This window comes from Mixophyes fleayi, chromosome 9 (assembly GCF_038048845.1).
Source record: "Mixophyes fleayi isolate aMixFle1 chromosome 9, aMixFle1.hap1, whole genome shotgun sequence".
NCBI classification, from domain to species: Eukaryota; Metazoa; Chordata; class Amphibia; order Anura; family Limnodynastidae; genus Mixophyes; species Mixophyes fleayi.
Window position 1 is genome coordinate 31,804,749 of NC_134410.1, and position 24,665 is coordinate 31,829,413.

The 24,665-nt window shown below is 39.1% G+C and overlaps 1 protein-coding gene across 6 annotated transcripts in view; it reads right to left on the reverse strand.

The window, feature by feature from the left end:
* The window catches only part of LRCH2 (leucine rich repeats and calponin homology domain containing 2), a 79,712-nt gene that overhangs the window by 23,721 nt on the left and 31,326 nt on the right, over positions 1–24,665 (reverse strand). For 2 of the 6 annotated variants that reach the window (XM_075187209.1, XM_075187208.1), the window contains exons 12-19: positions 24,111–24,188; positions 21,735–21,803; positions 19,528–19,573; positions 17,890–18,000; positions 6,726–6,770; positions 4,821–4,871; positions 3,736–3,793; positions 1,504–1,616 (exon numbers count right to left, since the gene is read on the reverse strand). In XM_075187209.1, coding sequence (XP_075043310.1) covers positions 1,504–1,616; positions 3,736–3,793; positions 4,821–4,871; positions 6,726–6,770; positions 17,890–18,000; positions 19,528–19,573; positions 21,735–21,803; positions 24,111–24,188 — 571 coding nt within the window. The remainder of the gene's footprint in view (positions 1–1,503; positions 1,617–3,735; positions 3,794–4,820; positions 4,872–6,725; positions 6,771–17,889; positions 18,001–19,527; positions 19,574–21,734; positions 21,804–24,110; positions 24,189–24,665) is intronic. The other 4 variants (XM_075187212.1, XM_075187211.1, XM_075187210.1 and 1 more) reach the window with 3 other exon arrangements.

The window sequence follows — 24,665 nt, forward strand, 5'->3', positions numbered from 1 at the left end:
GTGTACCAGGACTCAATGATGCACTTGTCAAACTTCACTCATGGTGTACAAGTGCTTAACCAAAAAAGACGTAAGGTGCTTAGGATCACGATACTTGATGACGCACCGGCTAACAGTGTTCTTTTCAATTTCCTCTATATTACACAGAGCTTTAACCACATTTACTACCTAATTATAGTAAAGAGCGAGGAGCCACACCTCCCTTACTGTGCATTGTAAGCATATCAGGAGTTTTGTTACCATATAAAGAGCATGGGAAAACATGCAGAGTACTTTTATACAGGTCACGGAACACCAAAGTTACTTCTATTATCCTAAGATTACATACTATTCTTAACACACGAGTAGTCGTTTTAAACACAAGTAATTATGTTTTTGTATACTTTGTTTTTTGTTTTGTTTTTTTAATTGTGTGTATATTTTGGAACGAGATAAAGGAAAGCAGTCAGCCTGTCACAAAGCTGTGCCCTGTGAGTCGATTGATAGTGAATACATAAATCTTTTATAGAATCTAAGGACGAGGTGTCCGAACTCAGTCCTCAAGGGCTGCCAACAGGTCATGTTTTCTGAATTCCTTTCTGTAGAAACAGGTGGGAGAATTACTGTCCCAGCCAATAATTCACCCGCGCATGATTAAATAAAACCTGAAAACATGACCTGTTGGTATTCCTTGAGGACCGAGTTTGGGACACATCTGAACTAAGGAGTCAGGAGAGTAAATAGGTTAATTTAATTTGTAGAGGCAATAGCTATGGTTATGTCATTGTGACTTGAGCACAAGGCTAAACACAAACTTTTAAACAAGCTTCACAAGCTGTAAAAATAAAGCACAAACTGATTGCTAAAAATCATTGTGTACAGGTGCTGCCCCATGCCATGTTCTCTTTATTTGCTTAATTCATTTTAAATTACTTGTTATACTGACCTTGGGGCGTTATGTAGGTATACAAATGAAGCACAACTCCCAAATCAGTAGAAGAATAATTGCATATGTGTATGTATAACTTTCTTGCCTTCCAGCTTAGCATATGACACGTGCTATTTTGGATATGTTTGGTGCCAAGTCTTCTTGTTGATACTACGTTTCTTCCTCCTAAGGAGAATTGTCCTACTATTTAATACGTGACAGAATGCTGCCTGGGGGGGGGAGCACTGGGGAAAGGTCAGAGCTGATGCTGGGTGTATCTGTGATTGTAAACTTGTCATGACATGGACGAGGTATGCTGCTATACAGCCACCATTGTGAAAATATTGACTTTGACAAACTGCAACAACATAAATAATCAAAAGATAAGCTTGACTTTCACAGCTGTTTATAAATGGATTCTAACAACTCATAACACCAACGCTGGTGCACAATTATAATTTTGAGGGGAAAATTAAAGTCTGAAAGACAGAGTATTTGATAAACGATGGCCTAAGCAGACTCATAGTATAATATGCATACATTTCATTTAACAGGGCAGAAACCATCTTGACAATGTTCTTATAAATCCCACATACATTACGCAGTAGTTTTATCTGCTCTCTTTCTTCTCTCAGATGCTCCATTTTTCTTCTCATTGTGAACCCTGGATCTAATGACCCGTATTCCTGCCGAGAGGAGCGGCTAAAAGCTGTAATGAAAAAGCCAGTTACCACTCTGTTCACCTGGGAAAGCTTTGTAACAAGAATCAACTGATTTTCCAATCTAACTCTCGAAAAGCGCTTATTTTTAAAACAAATTTCAAACACTTCTTTTCTGAATGCAAACGTATGGGTCTTGCATATGCATATACATTGCTGCCAACACTGCTGTTCATGAGCAGAAGCTTATTATATTCTATCCCTGCACCTGTTCTGGGTATGGCTCCAATTATTGTATCTGTCCCTCCTTCAACCTAGCTGAAGAAACCATGTTCAGTGTTTGTGATGGAATTGAAAAAACACTGCCATTTGGACTATGTGATTATTGCCAAACTCCTTGTAGTGCCGTTTGATAATCACAATAATGACACACAGTTGTATAGTCAGGCAATACATTGAGTTATGTTGGTTCTGTCTTATGAACTAGCATTACTCTAAGCCCTACAATATGGATGGAAACATTTACTGCTTTTACCCCCAATTTCTAATTTATGGATCACCATCTGTGATTTAGAATAATGTTTTAAGGGTCTCCATGATAGTCACATGAAGTTAAAATACAAAAACCTAAACTTGATCTCAACATGTTGAATATTTGAATACTTTTTTCAAACTATGTATTCCCCATCTAATAGGAGTGTGCCTAACAATTCTGCTGCTCAAGTCATGGTGCTTTTCTCATGCCGCGGATTTGTACATAAGTTGTGGGCACTTGGCATTTTTACCTTATCAGTAATCTAAAGGACATCAATTCAGACATTTTTAAACTAATAAATATTGATTTTTAAAACCACGACTATCACCCGCAACATCTGGCAAACAGAAAGGATTCTGTATAGCTCTATGGGAGAGGCATGGTAGGATTTCTTCTCCCCACGCTGCAGACTCGCAGCACAATATTTCTTGGCAACGGCTGGCTTTAGGTAATGGGGGAAGTGCTGGCCAATGGAACCCAACAATTTACTATGTGGGAGGGGTAAGTGATTAACAAAAACTTGTCCAAAAGTGAATTTGTCCTCTAATCGGCTAACCAAATGGGAGCATGGATATTATTGAAATCAAGAAGTACTACAGAATTACGAGTACAATGGGTGACCTTCTCGGCTGACTCTTATGTCCAATGGAAAAAAGTCAGCATATTTGAATACATGGGGTAAATGTATTAAGCTCCAGGTTCTTCAACACCCGCGAGAAAGACGTCTTCGGCGTTTAAATTTAAAGCGGCGCTGCCTTGTAAAGGGAAATTTAAATTTAAAGCGGCGCTGCCTTGTAAAGGGAAACTTCCCTTTACAAGGCAGCCCCGCTTTAAATTTAAACGCCGAAGACGCCGAACTCGCGGGTGTTGAAGAACCCGGAGCTTAATACATTTATCCCATGGTGGGGAAAATATTGTATGCATTCCAACACAGAAACAGGGAGCAGCCTCTAGCATAAAACACTAACCTCCCCAGGCAAACACTTTAATGAGAATAGAAGCAGCATGCTATGAATACATTATATGGGCAGCATGGTGGCTTAGTGTTTAGAAGTGATTACTCCTGCCTCACAGCACCAGGATCATGAGTTCAATTCCCGATCTGTGAGGAGATTGTATGTTCTCCCAGTGTTTGCGTGGGTTTCCTGCCACGTTCCAAAAACATACTAGCAAGTTAATTGGCTGCTATTAAATTGTTAGTCGTGTGTGTGTGTGTGTGTGTGTGTGTTAGGAAATTTAGACTGTAGGCTCCAATGGGGAAGGGAGTGATGCGAGTGATTTCTCTGTACAGCAATGCAGAATTAGTGGTACTATATAAATAGCTGATTATTATGATGATGATGATGATGATGATGATGGGGAAACTATCCAAGCAACCAAAAATAAAAAAACATAAAAAAGTAAATGTACACATAAAAGATATAATACAGATACTATACTAGCACAATTTCTAAAGCTATTGGTGAACTGTTCCTGTGAAAGTTTAAATGAATGCAAACCATTGTTGTCTTTCTTTTCTGCTTATGAAGCACAAAGTTATGAGCAATTTACAATTGTAGTTTCACGGACATGTTCACGGATTTCCACTAGGAATTCCTAAGGTCATAATCAAAATTCTTTGTAAAAATGCTTACCTGACCTTGGCTTCAATCCAAATGGTGTTGGAGAATTACTATGTGACCTTTCACAATCCTAATGTTTAAGAAGAAAAAAAAAAAAAAACAGCAAATGAAAGTTTTACAATGGAAACAATTCTTAAACATTGAGATAACAGGGCTTAACAGTTTGACAACATATGTTGTAAACAAAGGGTCTGCCCAAATGGTGGTGTGTGGAAAAGGTGTGAACCTCCGTGGCTTTTGAGCATGGCAAGTGATCTCTGAAGACTTTTACATTACAAGATTGCAGGATGGGTCCCACTGAAAAAGTATTTCAAGCTTACCAATGTTTAATATCACTGAGCTTCAAAATATAAAAGCCTGACAAATACAAGATCAAGTGGAGTGTTCTGACTTATTTGCATATAGGACTCGAGACGTTTGTTATGTCAATCTTTCCATATCGGTTTTAAATGATTTATGCATCACTATGCAGAGAGATAGTGGAAGGAAGAGATTCCCACTAAAGACAGTCAGTGGCTTCCGGCTTGCCATCATTCCTTTTCTCATATCACAATAGAGCCCGTCACATAGAGCCCGGTGTTTGCTAAAATAATCACGCAACATGATCGACTCTGTACCTCCCGCAAGATCAGCAAAGATTTCCTGAAATACTGTATTCTGTTGTGAATAGTTTGATGATCTGGCTACATGTTGCTCAATCCCTGTTCACTTCAAAACTAGGACATTTAATGTCAAATTTATTTTAATATGTTGAGCATTAGTGTATTTGCTGCTGCAGTCCACTCAATGTATGCCAAATGTCCGAGACCAACATAACCATGTGGTTTTATCAGAGCATGATTGATTCTAGTTGGAAACAGTTGTATAGATGGCCCTCCTCAAGTGTATGTGTCACAAATTAGTGTCCTGTCTCTTGCAGTGGCCTCATGACCACAAGTCCAGTGCATGTGACAGTCACTCAGTCCTGACATATGCACCAGAGAAGATTCTGAAAAGAACACGGACTGACATCAACAATTTGGAAACGAAAATAAACCACGGAACATAACATACATTGAAGAGAAATGAAAAGGGAAAAGAAAAAACACGAGATGTACCTCTGATGATACAGGAGATGAGGGTGACACATTTGCACTATCACTGTTTTGCTAAAATGAAATTAGACAAAACACAATTACCACAAGGTAGTAAGTCTATATATTTTACATTTAGAAATCAATAATTTCATAAGGCAAACATTAAAATGCCCCAAATGAATTACCTACTACTCTAGGATAGACCACGTGGTAAAGGTTAAGCATTCACTTGGCCAATTATATTGGAGACCATTACATTACTGCACTGCCTTAAAGAGCAATCCAGAAAATATATCATTTTAACATACAACATTGACCATCCCTATCTACCATATTTTTTGCTATTTTGGGTGAGAGTGTTGTGTCAGATTCTAACATAACCTTTAATGGGACAGCACCCTCTTTAACATTCCCAACTCAGTTACCAACAGTTGGACAAGATCGTCTGAAGCAGAGTTGTGGGGGTGTTCTGCAGAATCGTAAGGGCTCCTAGCAAGGGACCTACACAAATATTCTAGTAGGTGGAAAGTGGGCTTTTGGGGATGGGGCAATTACATTTTAGTTGGAATTACCCTTTCACTAACTCTTAAATTATTATTTATGTGCAGATAAACCAAGCATAAAAGATAAAACTATTTTGTGATTTATTTTTAATGTTTACAAGGGTATTAAAGGAACCAGTTTAAACACATTTGGAGACTTATAAGCACATCCCACAACACTACAAAAATACAAGAGGCAGCTACATAAATATGTATAGGCATATCCTATAAAAAAAGTACACATGAACTACTGTTCCCATAAAGCCACATAGTAAATAGGTAAGCCAGTATTTAGCACATGAATTTAGTATGACTAATACACACTATGGAGGCAGACAATTTGCAGCCTAAACTAGCATGCAGCCTACAATTGGCCAGAACCTGCGACATCATTTAGGCACTGTCTGACTAATATTCATAAGGCTGAAGAATACTCACAAGGTGCTAGTCCCCAATGAATTGATGTGCAAACAAAAAATTAGGATAAAACAAAATAAATACATAAAAAAAACAAAAACAAAACTAGGGTATAAGGACAAACTAATGCCGCTATCAAGCATTGAACTCCATTTTGACCGAAGTTGATGTTTAACACTATGCACTTGTTATGCTTTTATGGCTGCCTATATACAGTCAGATCCAACAGATTGACCCAAACACTAGATTCATAGTCTGCCAGCCGTGTGGCCAAATTAGACACATTCGTTTAAGTACTGCAGGGCCCAATCAATCAATGTGGATGTATGGTAGCTGCAATTGGACATTGTGTTCAGTCATCCCCCAAAATTTTCTCCCACAATGACTTTTAATAGACTGATGATGTTGACTGGTGGCCACTTCTGACTCCTACACACTGTAATCTGAGGCCTAATAGAGCTAAAACTACATAATGTTCCAACAAAACCATTGCATGTATGGGTACCGTACACAAATCTATTATTCACAGAAAACAGACAGACATTCTAAACAAACAGTGGCTCTTTACACTTTAACCCTCAGATCTAATAAGCTCCCTAGACATACATTGGACACATACTATATGTTATACCGAGACCAATCGACTTGATCTGACATGCATGGTAAAATGAACAGATATGGCCAGTAACAGCCGATGTATCTTCAGCCACCAGCGCATTCTGCCATGGCCTATTTTGTTCGTGAGACCCCCCCCCCCCCCCTACCATATGTGCTAATTTAGTCAAAGATGACCAAACTGCACCCATGTAGAAAACTTGTCCTGTGAAAGTTACTAGCAGCTTTTTTACACAAAGCAAACGTTCAGTCCTCCGTTAATCATAGTGATGACACTTGCTACATTTGTACATCTGAATTGGACTAGGTGTACAGCGAATACCACTACAGCAAATCTTTCCTAGTGTCTCACCTCATCATTTTCATTTCCACTTGAGCACTTCCGAGAAGATTTGTTCTGTAAAAATAAAACAAATCATGGAGACAAAATGTCATTTGAAGGTTAAAGAAAATGTTTTCTTCCCGAGAATTAACCACATTTAGGGGGTTTACAAAAACTGATTTACGGAAGCATTTATAAGAAAGAGGTTTTATCCAGGAATTAATGATGCAATTTGACAAAATTTCTATATATAGAATACTGTTGGGATTGCCCTAAGAGGACTGATCCTGCAGAATGATGTGTTTCTGAGTCAAGAAAAACAAGGTTTTAGCATCTTAGCATAGCAGAGCTGCTTCTAATCTGTGAGGTTACACGCATACCTTTTTATAGGATTACTTCTTGCACCGAAAACAAAGCAAATAGGTTGTGTTTGAAGACAGTGCTTAGAAATTATTTATAACACAATTATAAAATGCCCTTGAACAGAAGTATTAACTGCTAAGCAGTTAATCATGAAATTGTTCATGTACACTGTCCAATTGTGATCTTTGCAGCTGATCTACGCTGTACTCTTCAGTGAGCTTGTTTGATAGGGAAGGAGAGGCAATAGTCTGCTTGACATTGCAGAGAAATCTAGGTAAACCCTTAACTCCCAATAATATTACTAGTGTTTATATAACAGTCTGTGTGTTATAGTCAAGGGCTATGAAAATAAATCATCTGTTTATCTTTCATGATCTCTTCTGTGTTTTTCAGAGCCGTTATACCTAGCTCAGAAACTTATTTAGTAAACGTTTGAGGAGGCAGCCAAATACATTAAAACTACCAGAGTATGGAGAACAGCTTTAATACATCTATAAACAATAAAATATGTTGATATTTAAGATTATATTCTTAAATAGGGTGTGTTTTTCTCTACAGTAGGGTTCCTGAGTGAGGCTTTCTATAAATCAGTGTGCATCAGCTATTACAGGCTAATTGTTTCTTCGGAGGGATAATATCTATCTATTCTATCTATAATCTCTCCTCCCAGTGACTACTGTCCTCACACTGAAAAGCCCAGTAACTCAACCAACCCTCTGAGCTGTGTGTGGAGTTCAGAGTAATCAATAAGACTTGAAACCCCTTAAGTGAAATTCTCGCAACCTCTGTGGGAGTTTCCAAACCACACATTCAAGTTTGAAATAAACTTGATTTTAATAAATGACTCCCTAAAATTCTTGTTCCCCACTTTATTAAAACAGAAAACAAAATAATCTTCATTCTTAATGGTCCAATTGGGTAACTTAAACAAAAAAAAAAAAAATACAGAACAACCTACCCACTACCAAATGACCAAAGCGAAAATGAAAACCTGGATTAACCAGAATTTGCCCCCATCACCAGCAGTATTGATTTGCTGAAAGGGAGGCACAATTCAATTGGCTTTGATTATGTATTCTATATTTTTACCATTTTGGTGGCCACTTAGCAGAGCAATATCTTTTTTTTTTTTATTATTATTTTTTTAATGGAAAAATTACAGGTTTTCATTTTTTTCCTCAACATTTGGACTACTACAGACTATTCAAAAATAAAATACATTTTATTTCATACTTAAGTGAACAAGGGTTTTGGAGAGTTCTTTATTGCTTTAGAGATTTATTTTTCTTGTGTTGTTTTTATTCCCCTTTACTCTGTTGGTAGAATGTGAATGGGCTATAGAAACCTCAGTCCACTATATGGGATCAAGGGAATAGCAAAGCTGGCACTTCATGGGTCTGGATCTTGATGATTACCCCGTCGCCCACAGCCCAGAAAGAGTCACATCACTTTTCAGCGCACTGACCAGCCTGGGACTATTTTGCAGTATAGCGGGGGGGGGGGGGAGGGGGGGGGGGGGGGGAGGGGGGGGGGGAGGGGGGGGGGCACACTTGTGATCAAGTAAAACTTATCCATGATTTGGTGCTTCTAGTGAAAACAATCCCAGGCTATCAAGCATCGGGACTAGTTTACTATCTGGGGAGGGGGTATGCTGAGCATATTTTATTTATGTTCATTATCTGAGCAGAGTTAACAGTCAATTACTTGCAGTTTCTCTGCTATTCAGCAAGTGTTTTTTTTTTTTTGTTTCTTTTAGTGTAACCTCTATAGTAACTTAATTTATAAAGCACGAACATATGCAGTAAGTCAAAGCGCTGTATGGTGATAGAACAATGAAACGCACTTGATGCAATGTAATGCGTTTCCTTAAAGCAGCAAATTTTTAACTAAACCACTAGGCATTACAAGAAAATTTTGTGTGCGCTATATCTGTACTAGTAACAAGGTAAGCCCTACTAATGATAATATTTTAAATGAAATGTTAAGTGACCTGTGTTTTACTACCCAACCTGGAGCTTTGTGTCCTTACAAAGTTACAGAACTACATAATTTCCAGTAACTATATTATGGCCTATATCTAATTTACAGAATTCCAATTACAAATGGTCACTATAAAACTAGAGATGTTCACTGAACCCCGTGTTTTGGTTTTGGATCCCTATTTTTTTTTTATAAAATCTTATTTGTTATGCTAAAATTACATAATATTGCTTTTTTCCCCCTACATTATTATTAACCTCAATAACACTAATTTCAAGTCATTTGCAGTCAATTTTGACCACCTCACAGGTCACAATATTATTTTCATACATTTTCAAACAAAGACTGCAGCGACCTGGCTGGATGCTAAGCAACAGAGCAATGACACAAACACACGGCAGTTCATAGCACATCTAGGAAACATTGTCACACAGCAGTGGCAGAAAAGAAAAGCTGTGCAAGATAGAATAGTCCTTGGGCCCTCCCACCCTCCCTTATGTAAGATATTGAAAAGGACACGTACAGTTTAACAAACCAAGCAGTGCCACTTCTGTGGCTGAAGTGCTTGGTTTGCTTTGGCAAACAAGCCAACAATGGACTTAAGGCACCTAAGGTAACAGTGCTGTTAATGAACTATACTGTGGCAAGATGTTGTCGTCATCATCCTCAGCCTCACCCTCATCAGTGTGTACATCATCCTCACACATTATTAATTCATCACCGCTGGCATCCACCATTACAGAAGTCTCAGTATTTTTATGTAATTGGCGGGAAAGGCCTTCCTCATGGAAATTCAAGTTCATTTTAATGAACATCATCTTTTCCACATTTTGAGGAAGTAGCCTCCTACACCGATCGATGACAAGGTTCCCGGTTGTGCTGAAAACGCTTTCCGAGTACACACTGGAGGGTGGGCAGCTTAGGCAGTGCAAGGCGAGTTGGTACATGGATCTCCAAATTCCTGGTTTTTTTCCTCCCACTATGTAAAGGGACTGTCTGATGTGTATTTCTATGCTGTCGTGAAAATAATCCTCCACCATCCTTTGGATGTTGATAGTAGGATCAGGTGGAGTTACGGCAGAGGTGTCACGTTTTTTGGTCAATTCTTTTAGATCAGACCAGATGCCAAAATTTGGTGCCGAGTCACCTGCATCATCCCTGGGTGTCTTGGGAAAGTTACGTTTTTTTCCTAGCAGCAATTGAGTGCGAAACTGAAGGAGGAGACGCCGTCCTGGCTTGTAACACTTGAGCTGTCATCTTGCTCACCAGTAGCTCCTTGCATCTCTTGACATCTGGGTCAGTTGGAAACAAAGAGAAGACATAGCTCTTAAACCTAGGATCAAGCAGTTGCCAAAATGTAGTGATCCGATTTCAAGATTTTGATAACTCTTCGATCCTGGCGAAGCTAATAAAGTACTTGAACTACAAGTGCGACATACTTAGCGTAATTGCTTTGTTTAATTTCCTCCTTCAGTTTCTTAAGCTGCTTTTCCATAAGTCTAATTAAGGGAATCACTTGGCTCAAGCTAGCAGTGTCTGAGCTCACTTTACAGGTGACTACTTCAAATGTCATGGGAAAGGAGGGGGGATATGGAGTAAGCATGGACAGCTTTTCGGTTTTCCTAAATCCTCAGAAGCATGTACAGGGTGGAACCTTGTCACTACCTCTTGCTTCAGTTGGTGGCAGGGCAAATTAAATTGCTGTTGTAGCTGCTGCAATCTCCTACATGCTGTTGCCGAATGCAGGGAATGTCCAGATATTTTACGGGCCACAGAAAGCATCTCCTGCACGTCCCTGTCACTTTTTAAAAAGCTCTGCACCACCAAGTTTATTGTGTGTGCAAAACAGGGAATGTGATGGAATTCACCCAGCTGTAATGCTTACACAATATTGGTGGCGTTATCAGAAATTACATATCCTGAGGAGAGTCCAAGTGGGATAAGCCATGTTGCAATGACATCCCTTAGTTTTTGTAACAGATTGTCAGCTGTATGCCTCTTAGTGAAGCCGGTGACACAGAGTAGCCTGCCTCTGACAAATGTGATGTGCTTGGGTCCATGCTGCTGCTGGTGAAGGCGAATCACCAACCCAGTGATTCGCCTTCACCAGCATGTCACAGTCATATAATCTTTAGTTTGCCCAGTTCCGCTTGTCCACATACATGTGGTTAAGTGTACAGTGGGTAGAATGGCATTTTGTAGCACTATTTACATTTTTACGAACCTTCTGGTAGAGGTAAGGAATAGCTTTTCTAGTACAATAGTGTCGTGATGGAATTCGGTAACGGGGACACAAGACATTAAGTAATGGTCTAAAACCAGCTTCATTAATAGTGGATAATGGACACAGATCTAATACTAGCATAGGCGCCATGGTGTCTGTGATCCGCTTTGCAACTGGGCGACAGCTTTCATACTTTCTTCCTCTTGCAAAGGATTGTTTAGTTAATTGTTGTAAACTACTAGTCTTTATTTTGGTCTTCTTCTGGGATGAAGATCCACCACCAGCAGCAGCAGCACTAACGCTCAAGAATTCTTCTGAGGAATCCAGAATAGTGGAGGAGTCATCTAGCCTTAGCAACTTGGATGCAGGACTAACTCCGATTGCTACTAAGGAAATTGATGAGGACGGTATTTTGGGTGTAGATTGCAGATATCGGAATCTAGAGGGACCTAGCTGATGGACTGCTTGTTGTTATCTTTTTAGCATAAGTATCCGATTTTCCCAACAGCTTGCCATGAACTCTCCTCAAATGGCGTAACATGGATGAGGTTCCTAGATGGTTAAGGTCCCTACCTCTACTAATTGTGGCTTTACAAATCCTACAAATTACTAGACAATTGTTGTCAGGATTTGGGTGAAAAAAATTCCACACAAAAGTGGATTTTTTGGTCTCATGCCTAGGCATGACAATGGCCTTCTTATCACTGGCAAGAACTACTTCCACTGGTGCAGGACTTACACAAGAATCATCATCCTCATTAGCACCCTCGTCGGCTACACAAATATCCCCTTCATCCTGTTGCAATTCCAAAGTGGCATCCTCAATTTTTGTATCACCGACTACACTTGGGCTGTTCATGCACACATCTGCAGAAATGCTGAAAGGGACCTTCTTTATGGGTACACTATCAGAATGGTCATGATTACACATAGCACTCGTGGATAGACTCTCCTCAGGGATTTATATTATTTCTGAATCTGAACACACATTTTCCTCTAATGTCTAACCGTTTTCTTCCAGCTCGGCTTTTACAGGGAAAAGTATTTGGGCACCACTTTTTGAGTCAGAATGACAAGGTCTTGCTTGGTCACGACTGACCTGACAAGAAGATGCCTCAGTGACAGTTGCAGAACTAGCACTCAAAGAAAGGCGAAGGCCTCATTCCTTCCTTGCCACTACGTTTGAAGAATGGCATATTGGCAATTTTATTTTTTTCTGCCGATAACTGCCTGGATTACAGGGTCTTTTTTTTTTTTCTTTATCAAGGTAAAAGGTGTATTTTTTTTACAATTTTTGTTTCCCCGACTTAAAAACACTATGCACTTTTACATAGGCTTTAGCAGATGACGTAGAGGGATTACTATCATCATGACTAGTGCCAGCAGCTGCGTGGTGCTCCTGGTCTTGTGTACTGCTGTGAATCCATTTTGATAACACAGTACATGGTGACTGCAGATTTAGACCAAGACTTCCAGCCCTATGATTTCTATTTCAGCAATGACAATTAGCAATGAACCAATGAAGATCTCTCAAATGTCACTGGAGACTTTGAAGAACACTGCTACCCCTCCTCTTTCTTTTCTAGCTATGACACTGCCCAACTGCACTAGAGACTGCCAAGAACCGTGCTACCCCTTCGGTGTCCCTCTGTGAAATGGCACTGGATCGCCGTGCAGGGTGGTACTTATAGAATCCATAACTTGCGAGATCCAAAGACGTAACAATGCCGTTATGCGCAATTTCCAAATCTGAGGGCGCGCTAAAGTTCGGATGTGCTCGGTTCTCAGGGAACCGATCCTGGGCATCTCTATTTAAAACACAATTTGTGTGTTACAGCAAATTCTGCATGCATTGTACAGACCTAAAACAAAGCCCCTGGTCCTATAAAACGCAATGATTAAAGACTACAAAGATTTCATTACAGGATCTGCAGCTCCATCTAAGCAGAAATGGTGGTAATTAACAATCATAAAAAGGAGTTCTGATAAAATGAATGATTCGTTTTTACGTTAATTTATTACGCTGCAAAACAATATACATTCTACAAAATACTCATCAGTATAGTGTTGGGATATATTGTATGGTACAATACGGTGATTAATTGTATGGTAGAGTTTTGTAGAAAAAAAAAAAAAGTGATAATAAATAATACAAAGCCAGATAAACAGGACATAAACAAAGAGCAGTAAGGACCAAAAAAAAAAGTTTTTAAAATGTGTCATTAGGTGGAACTTTTCTATTGCAGAACAAAAATAGAAAAATAGTAAAATTTACAAGTGCAGAGTTTCCAAGATACTGTCAACACATGAAAAAATTTATGCTCACCATCCAATGTTTCTTCTAACATTAGTTTAAAGAATGACACATGCAGAAAACAACAATTTTTTGAAATGAAGGTAAATGTGTCTTAAGTGAAACCCTGTTTAACAAAACTATAACTGCTTGAGACATGCCATTAGATTAAATTACATTTCGCGCCAGTATGAATGAAAGGTCCAATGTACTGAACTTCTGAATCTATTACACAAGCCTCAACTCGTAGAACTGAAACAGGTATGTAGGGAAAAGGAACAGTTCAGTGAAAGTTCATTTTAAACTGACCAGTAGGAGTGCACGATAGCAATCATGCTCTGAATGTTTTGCTCTGGGCCAGAGCTTATCAGTGTTGCTACCACAAACACAAATCATTACATGTTTATACTTGCCATGTGTTCAAATGCTTGTTCCTAAAAATAAAAAAAGTCAGTGGCTTTGGATGTCAGAGATAAGTGTGAAGTAGATTGTGAAGGATAGCAACCTAAAGCTCTCCTGCTGGACTGATAGGGTATGCTAGGAGTTGGAGGCACAGGGGTTAGCATTGCTGTCGCACAGCACTGGGTCATGAGTTTAGAAAGAAACTCCACACAGATAGGACCATGGTCAGAATCACAGTCCAAAAATATACTGATAGGTGAATTAGCTGCGGACTAAAATGATCTCTAGTGTGTGTTTATTAGGGAATTTAGACTGTAAGCTCCAATGAGGCAGGGTCTGACGTGAATGATAAATAGTGTCGGTATCTGTACAATGATGTGTAACACAGCACTGGGGTCATGGGTTCGATACCTGATCACGGCCTTATCTGTGTGGAGTTTGAATGTTCTCCCCGTGCTTGCGTCGGTTTCCTTCAGGTGCTCCGGTTTCCTCCCACACTCCAAAAATATACTAGTAGGTTAATTGGCTGCTATCAAATTGACATTTGCCTCTCTCGGTCTGTGTATGTGTATATGTTAGAGCTTACAGTCTAAATTCCCTAACGGGGCAGGGACTGACCTGAGCGAGTGCTCTGTACAGCGCTGCGGAATTAGTGGCGCTATATAAATTGATGATGATATGGTGGCGCCAAATAATAAATACTAGTAGCTTTGAAATTTTGTTTCTGGTGGGTCATGATTTAGGTTTGTAAATCTGTCAGTTTGTCATCATTATGTAGCCTGTACTTATGAAACAAGGATAAAATAGATGCCTTTCTGTCATAACGTGAAAACCGTGCTCCCCGAACTTGACCTGTTCCAACAAAATAATGCAATATCCAAAGCTCTGTGTGCTTGGCAATTAAGGTTACATTGCAAAAATCTAGGGAATTGAAATAGAACTGTTTTAAGGCCTGTCTTAATTGTACAAGTGCTTATACAACTACTCTAACTGTTGTTGGAGTACATCTGATTTTTGGAGACAAAAGCATTACTGGCAAAAGCATTACTGGCAAAAGCAGCATGGGCAGTTCTATTCAAACTCGCTGTATAACCATTTGTATAATTATTTTTATGTTTTCAGGGGAGAAATTCACCTTGGAGTAGCAGTGAAGACAAATCCCCCATTTTTCAAAAACCAGAGAACATACAGGTAAATTGCAGTAGCTTACATATAATTAGCAAAAATCCGAGAGCGGCCAATGCTGGCCACACATAGGCCGAGGATACCACAAGGCCAGAGCATCAAGCTATATATTTACATATGACTAGATCCAGCCATTCTGCACAGGAGCTGAGCAGTTACTGAAGACCATTAACGTGGTTGGCGATCACGCCAACGGGATGATAGTAGCAATCTTTTAGCCTCACTTACCATCATGATCAAATATAAGCTGACCAATATTGATTATTAGGCTAGTTCTAGGCCACTCATGCCAACTGTCCGATATCACTGCCATATGTGCCCTTCCTGGGTAGTAGTTCTAACACATTAGACTGTCTTCTCTTACCCTATGCATGTATTAATGGCATGCAGATGTTAATGTGTCCGGAACCAGTAAGTAACCCTCTGCGCTTACTTCCAAGTGTGCCACTTTAAATAAATGCAGCAAATCGAAGCAAGATTTTTCTGTGGGATTTGACTGAATACTAAGGGATTTTAGTGAGATGGGGCTCCGACAAATTGTAAATTGCCTGGGAATTTAATGCCAGGAGCTAAAAATAAAGACATGATTTTTCAATGGGAATCGTGCTTAATTATTATTAATATTAGTATTTAATGAATACATAAACTATGGATTTATTTCTACCCTAGTACATCTAAACTGTGGTAGAAGACAATTCTTGTAACAAGTATACATGGAATGAATGATCATTGAAGCAGGAATTAAAGGGATGTCAGCAAATCAACTTTCCTAGCAAGGCCATTCCAGCCATGTCCAATGTGAGTGTTCAGTCATCGCTACAACCAATAATAGGAACGTTTCATATAGAGGTGTATTTAGAGTGCACAATATACAAACATGGAAAATGAATAGCCCAACACTGCCACCTACTGTCATTATCAGTTATAGGAAACCTTCGTTAAAAAAATAAAATGTAATTTCTTGAATATTTTTTCAGATTCATAAACATTACTAATGATTTGACAATTTATAAATGATACAGGTAGAGCAATAGATTTTCAGTGAAGACAGTACCAACAACAATACCTGTGTATTGTGAGAACAAGTGACTAATTTGTGAAGAAGAAGAATAACTATAAAGATAATAACTGTAAAACATGATATCAAGGAGATCCTGCTGATATGTGGAGTCTCTAGTGCTTGTATTCTGTATTCAGGTATACAGTGTGCTATGGTTATTAGACATGTTTACCAGTGACATTCCTTGTTTTAAGAGATCTGCCCCCAGGAACCCTCTGTCTTTTGAGAAATCCCTGAGAGTTGACCGCCCACTTCACCTCTGCAGGTTTACTGCATTACTATGATGGGGTATATATATATATATAGATCTTAATAAGGTGGCTGCTTTAACTTAAACTTCCGGTGCCTCTGCGTCATTTAAGTTCTTGAGTGAGTAAAGGCTTAATGACCCTGGAAATAGTAGCGACAGTGTGGAAAAGCTGAGAAAATGTTTAGGTGAGTGGCTGGGAGAGTGCGACTTGTCAGGAGAGGCGACGTATCTCTGTGCAATGAAGCACTGAAAGTAGTGAGGGTTACCTCCATGCAACATGACTGGTGGCGGGGGTTACCTCCATGCAACATGACTGGTGGCGGGGGTTACCTCCATGCAACATGACTGGTGGCGGGGGTTACCTCCATGCAACATGACTGGTGGTGGGGGTTTTAGGACTGATAGTGGGGGTTACCTCCATGCAAAATGACTGGAGGTGGGGGTCATAGGACTGGTGGTGGTGGTTACCTCCATGCAACATGACTGGTAATGGGGGTTATAGGACTGGTGGTGGGGGTTAACTCCAAGCAATATATGAATTCACTTTTATGCTTCACCAAGTACATCTTTTTGCAGACTATTCATGTCTGGTATAAACAGGTTCAATGTACAACTACAAATATGATCTTGTGAAACAGATATGACAACTTCTAATTCTGACAGTAATGTTTTTTTTGCAGTGCACTAATTTTTACAAAATACATGCTTTGCTGCACCCCCCTCCCCCACACACTTTCATGGAGCAGGTATGGCCAAAATATTTATTTTGGTCACCCCAAGTTTGTTTTTCAGAATCGATTAACCTTACTGTTTGAGTACTGGCCAGTATGCAGAAACACTATTGCAGCTATTCTGTGACTGAACAGTCTGGTATGCAGAGGAACAAGTACCAGGATTCTACAGGAGTCAGTGGCGGATCCAGGGGGGGGGGGGCGATCGGGGCATTCGCCCCCCCCCTCCCCCTCCCCTAGCAGCAAAAAGCTAGGTCCCAGCCGCTGATCAAAACAGGAGGGGCGGGGCTAAGCGCACGCGGGGCGGGGCTAAATGTGGGCCAGCCAATCAGAGCAAAGGAGGGGCGTTATTATGCAAATTCGCCCCCCCCTAACCATAAAGTCTAGATCCGCCCCTGACAGGAGCACTGGTACGGCTTAATATGTGGGGCACTGGTATATTGTGGCAAGTGGCAGAACTAATATAATAATCGTGAAACAATATCAGGGCACAGGATGGTCTAGTGTTGGACATTAGCATGGATGATAATACAGGATACTCGAGATATTTAATATGTATATTTGGCATAATATGCCTATTTATTTATTTAAAACAAATCGCAAATGTTTTCCTTGCTGGCTCTTAAATTTTGTGCCGGCTCCTAGCTCTTGGATAAATTTGGGCAGATCAGTTATACAGCATTTACAGATCAATGAACCTTGTTACCTTGAAATACTCTTTCCTAGTCTGCTTAGACCTCCGTCTCTCCTCTGTTTGCCAGACTGCATACTCTGCTGCTGACCATCCTTGCTCATTAATCCGATCCTTTTCTCCTTCCTGTACAGGTAGGCAACACAATATGAGCGTGAGAGACTAAGTGACATCTACTTATAGGGCTCATCTGCATCCTTGCAATTTTCATTCCTTTTGCACAAAAGAAAACTGCGTAAAACAAACAAAAACACCACCTAACATCTATGTCCGCAGGTCTCCCTGCACGTAGCGGGTTATTGAGTGTTTCAAAACACAGCATGAGGCCTTCTTATGTACATTACGGTGACCGTCATTTATCCATTTACTCGTAGGAAACGGAGTCCAGGTTAATGATCGATAAAACTTAACAGCTTCCCAATAAGGATTATTATGACCGCAACAAACAGAGAACATGAAAACTGTTAAGTCTAGAATTAGAATACAGTCCTGCCCTCCACAGATTATATATACACACACAATATACCCTGGATCAGATCACAGAATGAAGACACAAGATGAAAGAAGCATAGTTATGTCACCTTGCCTACAGCCTCTCCAAATCATTATCAGGCCTCAAATCTAACCACTCTTAACTTTGCCCCAAAAAAATATGCAGTCTGTAGTGTCTTTGCCCCTACCTTTGGTTACTTGCATTATTTGCCAAACAAGTTTAGCCCATTTAAAAGATACATTAAACTCCATTCCCAAGCCTACACATATTGGGCCAAATTCACAATAAAGTCACGCTAGTAAAAAATATAATAACAAAAGATTTTTTATTTTTACGAGACAGGCATAAAAGAAACAAAAAAAAGAATATAACCAGAAAATGCTGCATTAACAACTCTTATTACCAATAAGGAGTCATTTATTTCGAAATCTTGTTTGGAAATATTCATTGGAGGAGCAGTGATTTTAAGACCATTGTGCTATATCATTATTTATAGTATTGCTCAAAATTGTATCTATTTTTATGAGTATTTCTCTATACATTACTCTGTATGAACCTACTGCTGTAGCTAATATAGGAAAAACATTGCAATACTATATGTCTAGATCCCTGATCATTTCTATTTCTATTTGAGCCTATGCAACAAAATTATAGATTTTAATTATTTTTTTAAGTGTATTTCATGATAGTACAAAGTGATATTTTGTATGTATGTATATATATTTTAATAGCATTAAATTGTTTTGCATTTTTTTCATCTGGTTCCAGTGCTTTCCTGGTTATATTCTTTTGTGTTATAGACATTGGGTACAGATCCCTATTTTCGGAGAGCTGCGGCCCAGAATTGCACTGTTATATATTGGTCCTTAGTGCCCATTTCTATTTAATTCTCCAGAATATCAACAAACATTATGACCAAATGTGTGACTACATAAACAAATCACTTTAAAAGAATCTCTAATAGTTCAGCCACATCTGTCAGTACTTTCTACAGAACAGGCAGGGTGTTCCACCCCTAATGCTACCAGACAGGGAAATTTTAACATTTAATCTGTCAAAAGCTGCAGCACTAATCAAGTGCCTATAATCCCTCTACAGAATCCAACATCTAACGTATACATCACTTGCCCCCAATTCACCATAAAGGATATATTTCTTACCTGCCAATTACAGGTTGACAATTGTGAATGATCTCCTGCAGGTCCACTGAAAGGAGAATACAAACACATTACATATAGAATATGAATGGTTTTATATGAACTCACATTACTGTTTAATATCTGTTCCCTTACACAGCATGGCTATGTACATACACACAAAACTAAAAGTCTTCTAAACAAGTTATATAAAAATTATATAGAGTTATGGGGTGGTTTAATGGTCAGAACAAACAGGGAAAGGGATACTTCTCTATAGGAGTCTCGTCTGATCTCTGGACTGTTTTCTTAAGCTGGTCACACTTGCTGCAAACCAGTCACTTGGAACATTTGGCTCCTGTTGGCCAATGGCAGAACGCAGACGAAGACGTCATCAGTGGGCAGCATTCTGTACTGCCCGACAGAATTCTGTTATGAATTTAGTATCACTGTCAAATTTTTGCCCTGTAGGGTCTAAGACAACCTATCTGGACAATAAAACTGCCAGTTTAGCCTATACAACATGTAAGGTCTCCTATTGGACTCTCATCCACAAGCTGAACAACATGGATTTAAATATTAAACAAAGGTGTGGCGCTAGTGATCCAATTCATCAATCTCAGATAAGAAAATTTCTCAACAATAATCCAAATCAAAGCAAATAAGAGGTTGGAAAACCTCTTCCAAAAGGAGACTTCCAAGTTTTGCATTCCTCCATTGATAGAATACAAAGTTCTGTATTCCTCCGTTGATAGAATAAATGTATAGAGTCTCTACAACAATCTTCTCAATCAAAAGGGGAGCACCTCTTTCTCCCGTAGTATCACGATGTGACATAAAAAAAACCTTATAAATATATGTGGCTTTGTTGATTTTTTGTAAGTCTGCATTATGATCAGTTTTGGGATTTTTTTTAATGTCACATCGTGATACAACGGGAGAAAGAGGTGCTCCACCGTTTGATTGAGAAGATCGTTGTAGACACACTATACATTTATTCTATCAACAGAGGAATACAGAACTTGTAAGTCTCCGGTGGAAGAGGTTGCACTCCCTCTTATTTGCTTTGATATGGATTATTGTTTTCTTTTATCCGAGATTGATGAATTGGATCACTAGCGCCACATCTATGTTTAATATTTAAATCCACAGGTGAAATGTGTGTTTATTGCACAGTACAGAATGGTGAGTTCTGTGTAAGAATACTAGATACTAATGCATATCCTGAGAACTGTTCTTATATTGTGAACCATTACAATCTCTTCCAGATACACTTAATGCAGACTCATGATTGAAAAGCTTTAAGATTCTTGCATAACCTTTAAAAGACAATTATTGCTCACATTCAGGTCACCGCAAGTAGCACAATTATAAAGAGAAATTGATTGGAACAAGAACAGACTACCATGTTTGCAGTCAGTGCAACAGAATAAACATTGTAGAATTCAAAAGAGAAAATTACATGCAAATAGATCCCCTCTACAACTCCTTTGCCACGGAATGTAAATGAGAATGGAGTGCAAGCCAACAGGCATTGCAGTAGTCTAAGAATGGTTCCTGTCCATTGGGGCAGCACGGTGGTTAAGTGGTTAGCACTTCTGCCTCACAGCGCTGGGGTCTTGCGTTCAATTCCCAACCATGGCCTTATCTGTGTGGAGTTTGTATGTTCTCCCCGTGTTTGCGTGGGTTTCCTCCGGGTATTCCGGTTTCCTCCCACACTCTAAAAACATACTGGTATTTAGACTGTAAGCCCCAATGGGGCAGGGACTGATGTGAATGAGTTCTCTGTACAGCTCTGCGGAATCAGTGGCGCTATATAAATAAATGGTGATGAAAGACGAGCTACAAAAGGTTGTTGATTCCCAACTGACCCTCACTTGCATTATCTCCATGTACCGGCCATGTTACTGGACCTTAGGACTTAATTTTGAAAAACTATTTATTTCTGTGGTATTAGAATGAAGGCCCAAACATTTTCTGCAATGGGGCTCTGGGATACCTTACCCCACTTCCAACTTTCAAGGCTAATTTAAGAACCTACTGGTGAAGGTCTCAGATTAGTGCAGTATCACACGTAATACTTTTACTCCTTACTGTACTAATAAACCTATTAAGTATAGTAACCTGAAATGCTGCACCTTGTTACAATTTTGAATGTTTAAATATTTGTTTTCATTAAATTACTTGAAGATTTTCAGTGTGAGGGGAAAAAAAAAAAGTGATAAAAGTACCATTTTTCTGATCCCTTGCTCTGCTTTGGTCGGTCTTTTGTGCTTCCTGAAGTAGCGTGGTTAAGAAATCTGTAAACAAATCAAGAAGCTTATTTTAAAATGCGCCCAGTACACGGAAGATGTTTTATAAAAAGCACGCCCAGAAGCCCCCTCTGAAGTATTATTTCAGAAGTGAATCAAGGGTGGAGCTGTAGCTGGCCTTGGATGTGTATAAAATAAAACAGTTTCCCTAAGTGGACACTCAGAATGGAATTAGGCACCAGGATTTACCATCGGCATTAACTTAATTGCGTCCTAACTAATAATAATTCCAAAGTACACTAGCGCAGTAAGAGTAAGCGACTGACATTGCGATGCAAGACTTGCTTTATGTCCCAGGACTGGAAGGCAAGATTACAGTTTGCTTAATTACGACAGGTAGGATTAAAAAGTATTTTCCATCTTGAAAGAACACTTTAATGAACTGGCAATGTTCTCTTGCAACTTGTACAATCTAATTTGATTTAGGTTTCTGGTTTCCTCCAGTGTTTTTCACTGTGATAGGGAATAGAGATTGTAAACCACACTGGGGCAGGGAGTGATTAAACAATATCTGTAAATCACTACATAAATAACGTAAAAAATAAAATGACAATATTGGTTTGTGGATAAAAATGTATCGAACAGAGCAATTAAAGCACAAAAAAATAAAACTGAGTCCTGGAGAAGAAAAAAAGAAAATTGATGAATAAAAAGATGAGGTGCGGAGTAAATCCATATTTAATGTCAAACAATAAAAGTACATTATAATTTCTCACTGCCAATGTGTGGGTAGTTTCAATATTGTGCTATTAGCAAGGACATGGGAATACAGGTGATGGGGGTTTTTTCTCCTGTAGTATATGCCCTCGATAACGTGCAATGTCAAAGTTGACCAATATAAACGCTAAAGGAGATCAGGGTGTGCTCACCGGAGGTTTTACATCCTCCCCTTGTTCAATGTATGTAAAAGTACCCAGAGGCTGTCTGCCGACAGGGATTACTGAATCCTGCTGTCTACCAGAGACACTGTATACGGACTCCCTAAAGCGCTCTTTAGAACATCGATGGGAAAAAGCGGGACATCCCTACACCATATAAACGAAAAAAAAAGCGTGTCCCTAAACTCATGGCTTAGTTGAAGCAATTATATGAATGTGTCCACAATGTTAATAGAGCTTAACAAAGGGTTCACATCCTAAAGGGTGTTCACAATTCATCATATAGGGGATTTACATTTACTGAGCATCAGAACAAGCTGTAAAAACAGTTTGTGTTAAAACCATATATTTTTAAAGAGGCTGTCAAAGAGAGCAATCCTGTAGTTGTAATTAACAAAAGATGAGTGCAGCTATGTGCATGAATGAGTGCAGCAGCAGGAGACATATGCAATTAAGTCATTTCATTTTTAATACGAATCCAAAAAATACAGTACAGTCATAGTTAGGAAAAAACACACATACAGATCACTATACAATACTGCACTACCTCACACACCTGCTGTTAGAGAGATTATATTTGAATGTAGTGAAACAAATTTGAAATTTAATAGTACAATGAATCTAAATATCTTCATTTTGAAAAAGTTTAACGTATGTGCTTCATTAAGAGGACACTAGATATATGAAAGCTCCTTTGAGATCGACGAGACTGGACAATAGCGTGGATGGTGCAGGCCTGTGCATTAATATTCTAACTGGAAATCACAGAAAGACTAGAACTAGTGGTTCCTAGCCTGCATGTCGCAACTCAAACTCTGGGTCTCCATGCCATATTAAATTATGTGTAGAGCACGTGTATAACAGCAGTGGCTTGACCACAATGACCACACACTGGCACAGGGTTCAAAAGTCCTGATAACGGCTCTATACTTTTAGTGCTCAGATTCCTATCGCATATTGCACTACTGCAATAGTTTTGAACTATGACCTTATTAACGCACCAAATCAAAAATGAATATAATCAACTTGGAGCTAGGGGAAAGCTCGATCAACTCAAAAATGAAAAATGCACTTTAAAGCCGCAGTCAATATTTAATCTGGGTTCAGAGCAATATAAGGGAGCATAATGTACATACTAGCAATGTATGATGTATACAATGCAGTTTGAGTTCAGCCGATCGGTCCACTTTAATACTTTTAGTACACACTGAATGCCAGACTGAATGAGATGTGTAGATCAACACGCATGGTAATGCATATTACTAAAACAAACATTATGGACCAATGAGTGCCATTTTAGATAACATACAATTACATTTAATGTGTTTTATACTAAAATATGCTCGAGGGGAAACACCCACATCGGTTGAACCTATTTTCATGTCAAAAGCCCTAATAAATGTCTGAAACGGGATACCTTGATGCCCGTCCAGCGGCTCTTGTCCTCTGGAAGAGCTTTTCACTGAATGAAGTTCTATAACTTAATGGCCTCCGTCTGTAGACATAATTCAAGCCAACCAACCAAACCCAAAGATGGAAGAAAGAAGTAGAAGATAGACCGGAAAGTGAATAGTTGTTAGTTCGCCAGGAAAGGAAAGAGAAGAGACAGATTAAGATTAAATGTCAGAATGACAATAGAGAGGAAAAATAAAACATAGTCAGGTTAAATAATTAATGTCTTTAAACAGATTTTCAGCACCACATGCTAAGTGCAGCGGACACATGCTCATACAATTGCAGAGTATAAAAGGCAGAAGTGCATCGGTTATGTGCACAATATGCTGCAAATGATGAGAGAAAAGTATAAAATTGTTATTACAGGTTACCCAGACCAATGCCTGTTTTCTCAGCTGCCAGGGACACTTCTGTGACAGGTGCCTAACAAGAATGCTTTAACACATTCGTACTTGATATTACACTGCATAGGTTTAACCAATATGAACATTGTTGATCGAAACTAATGCTGGAAAAA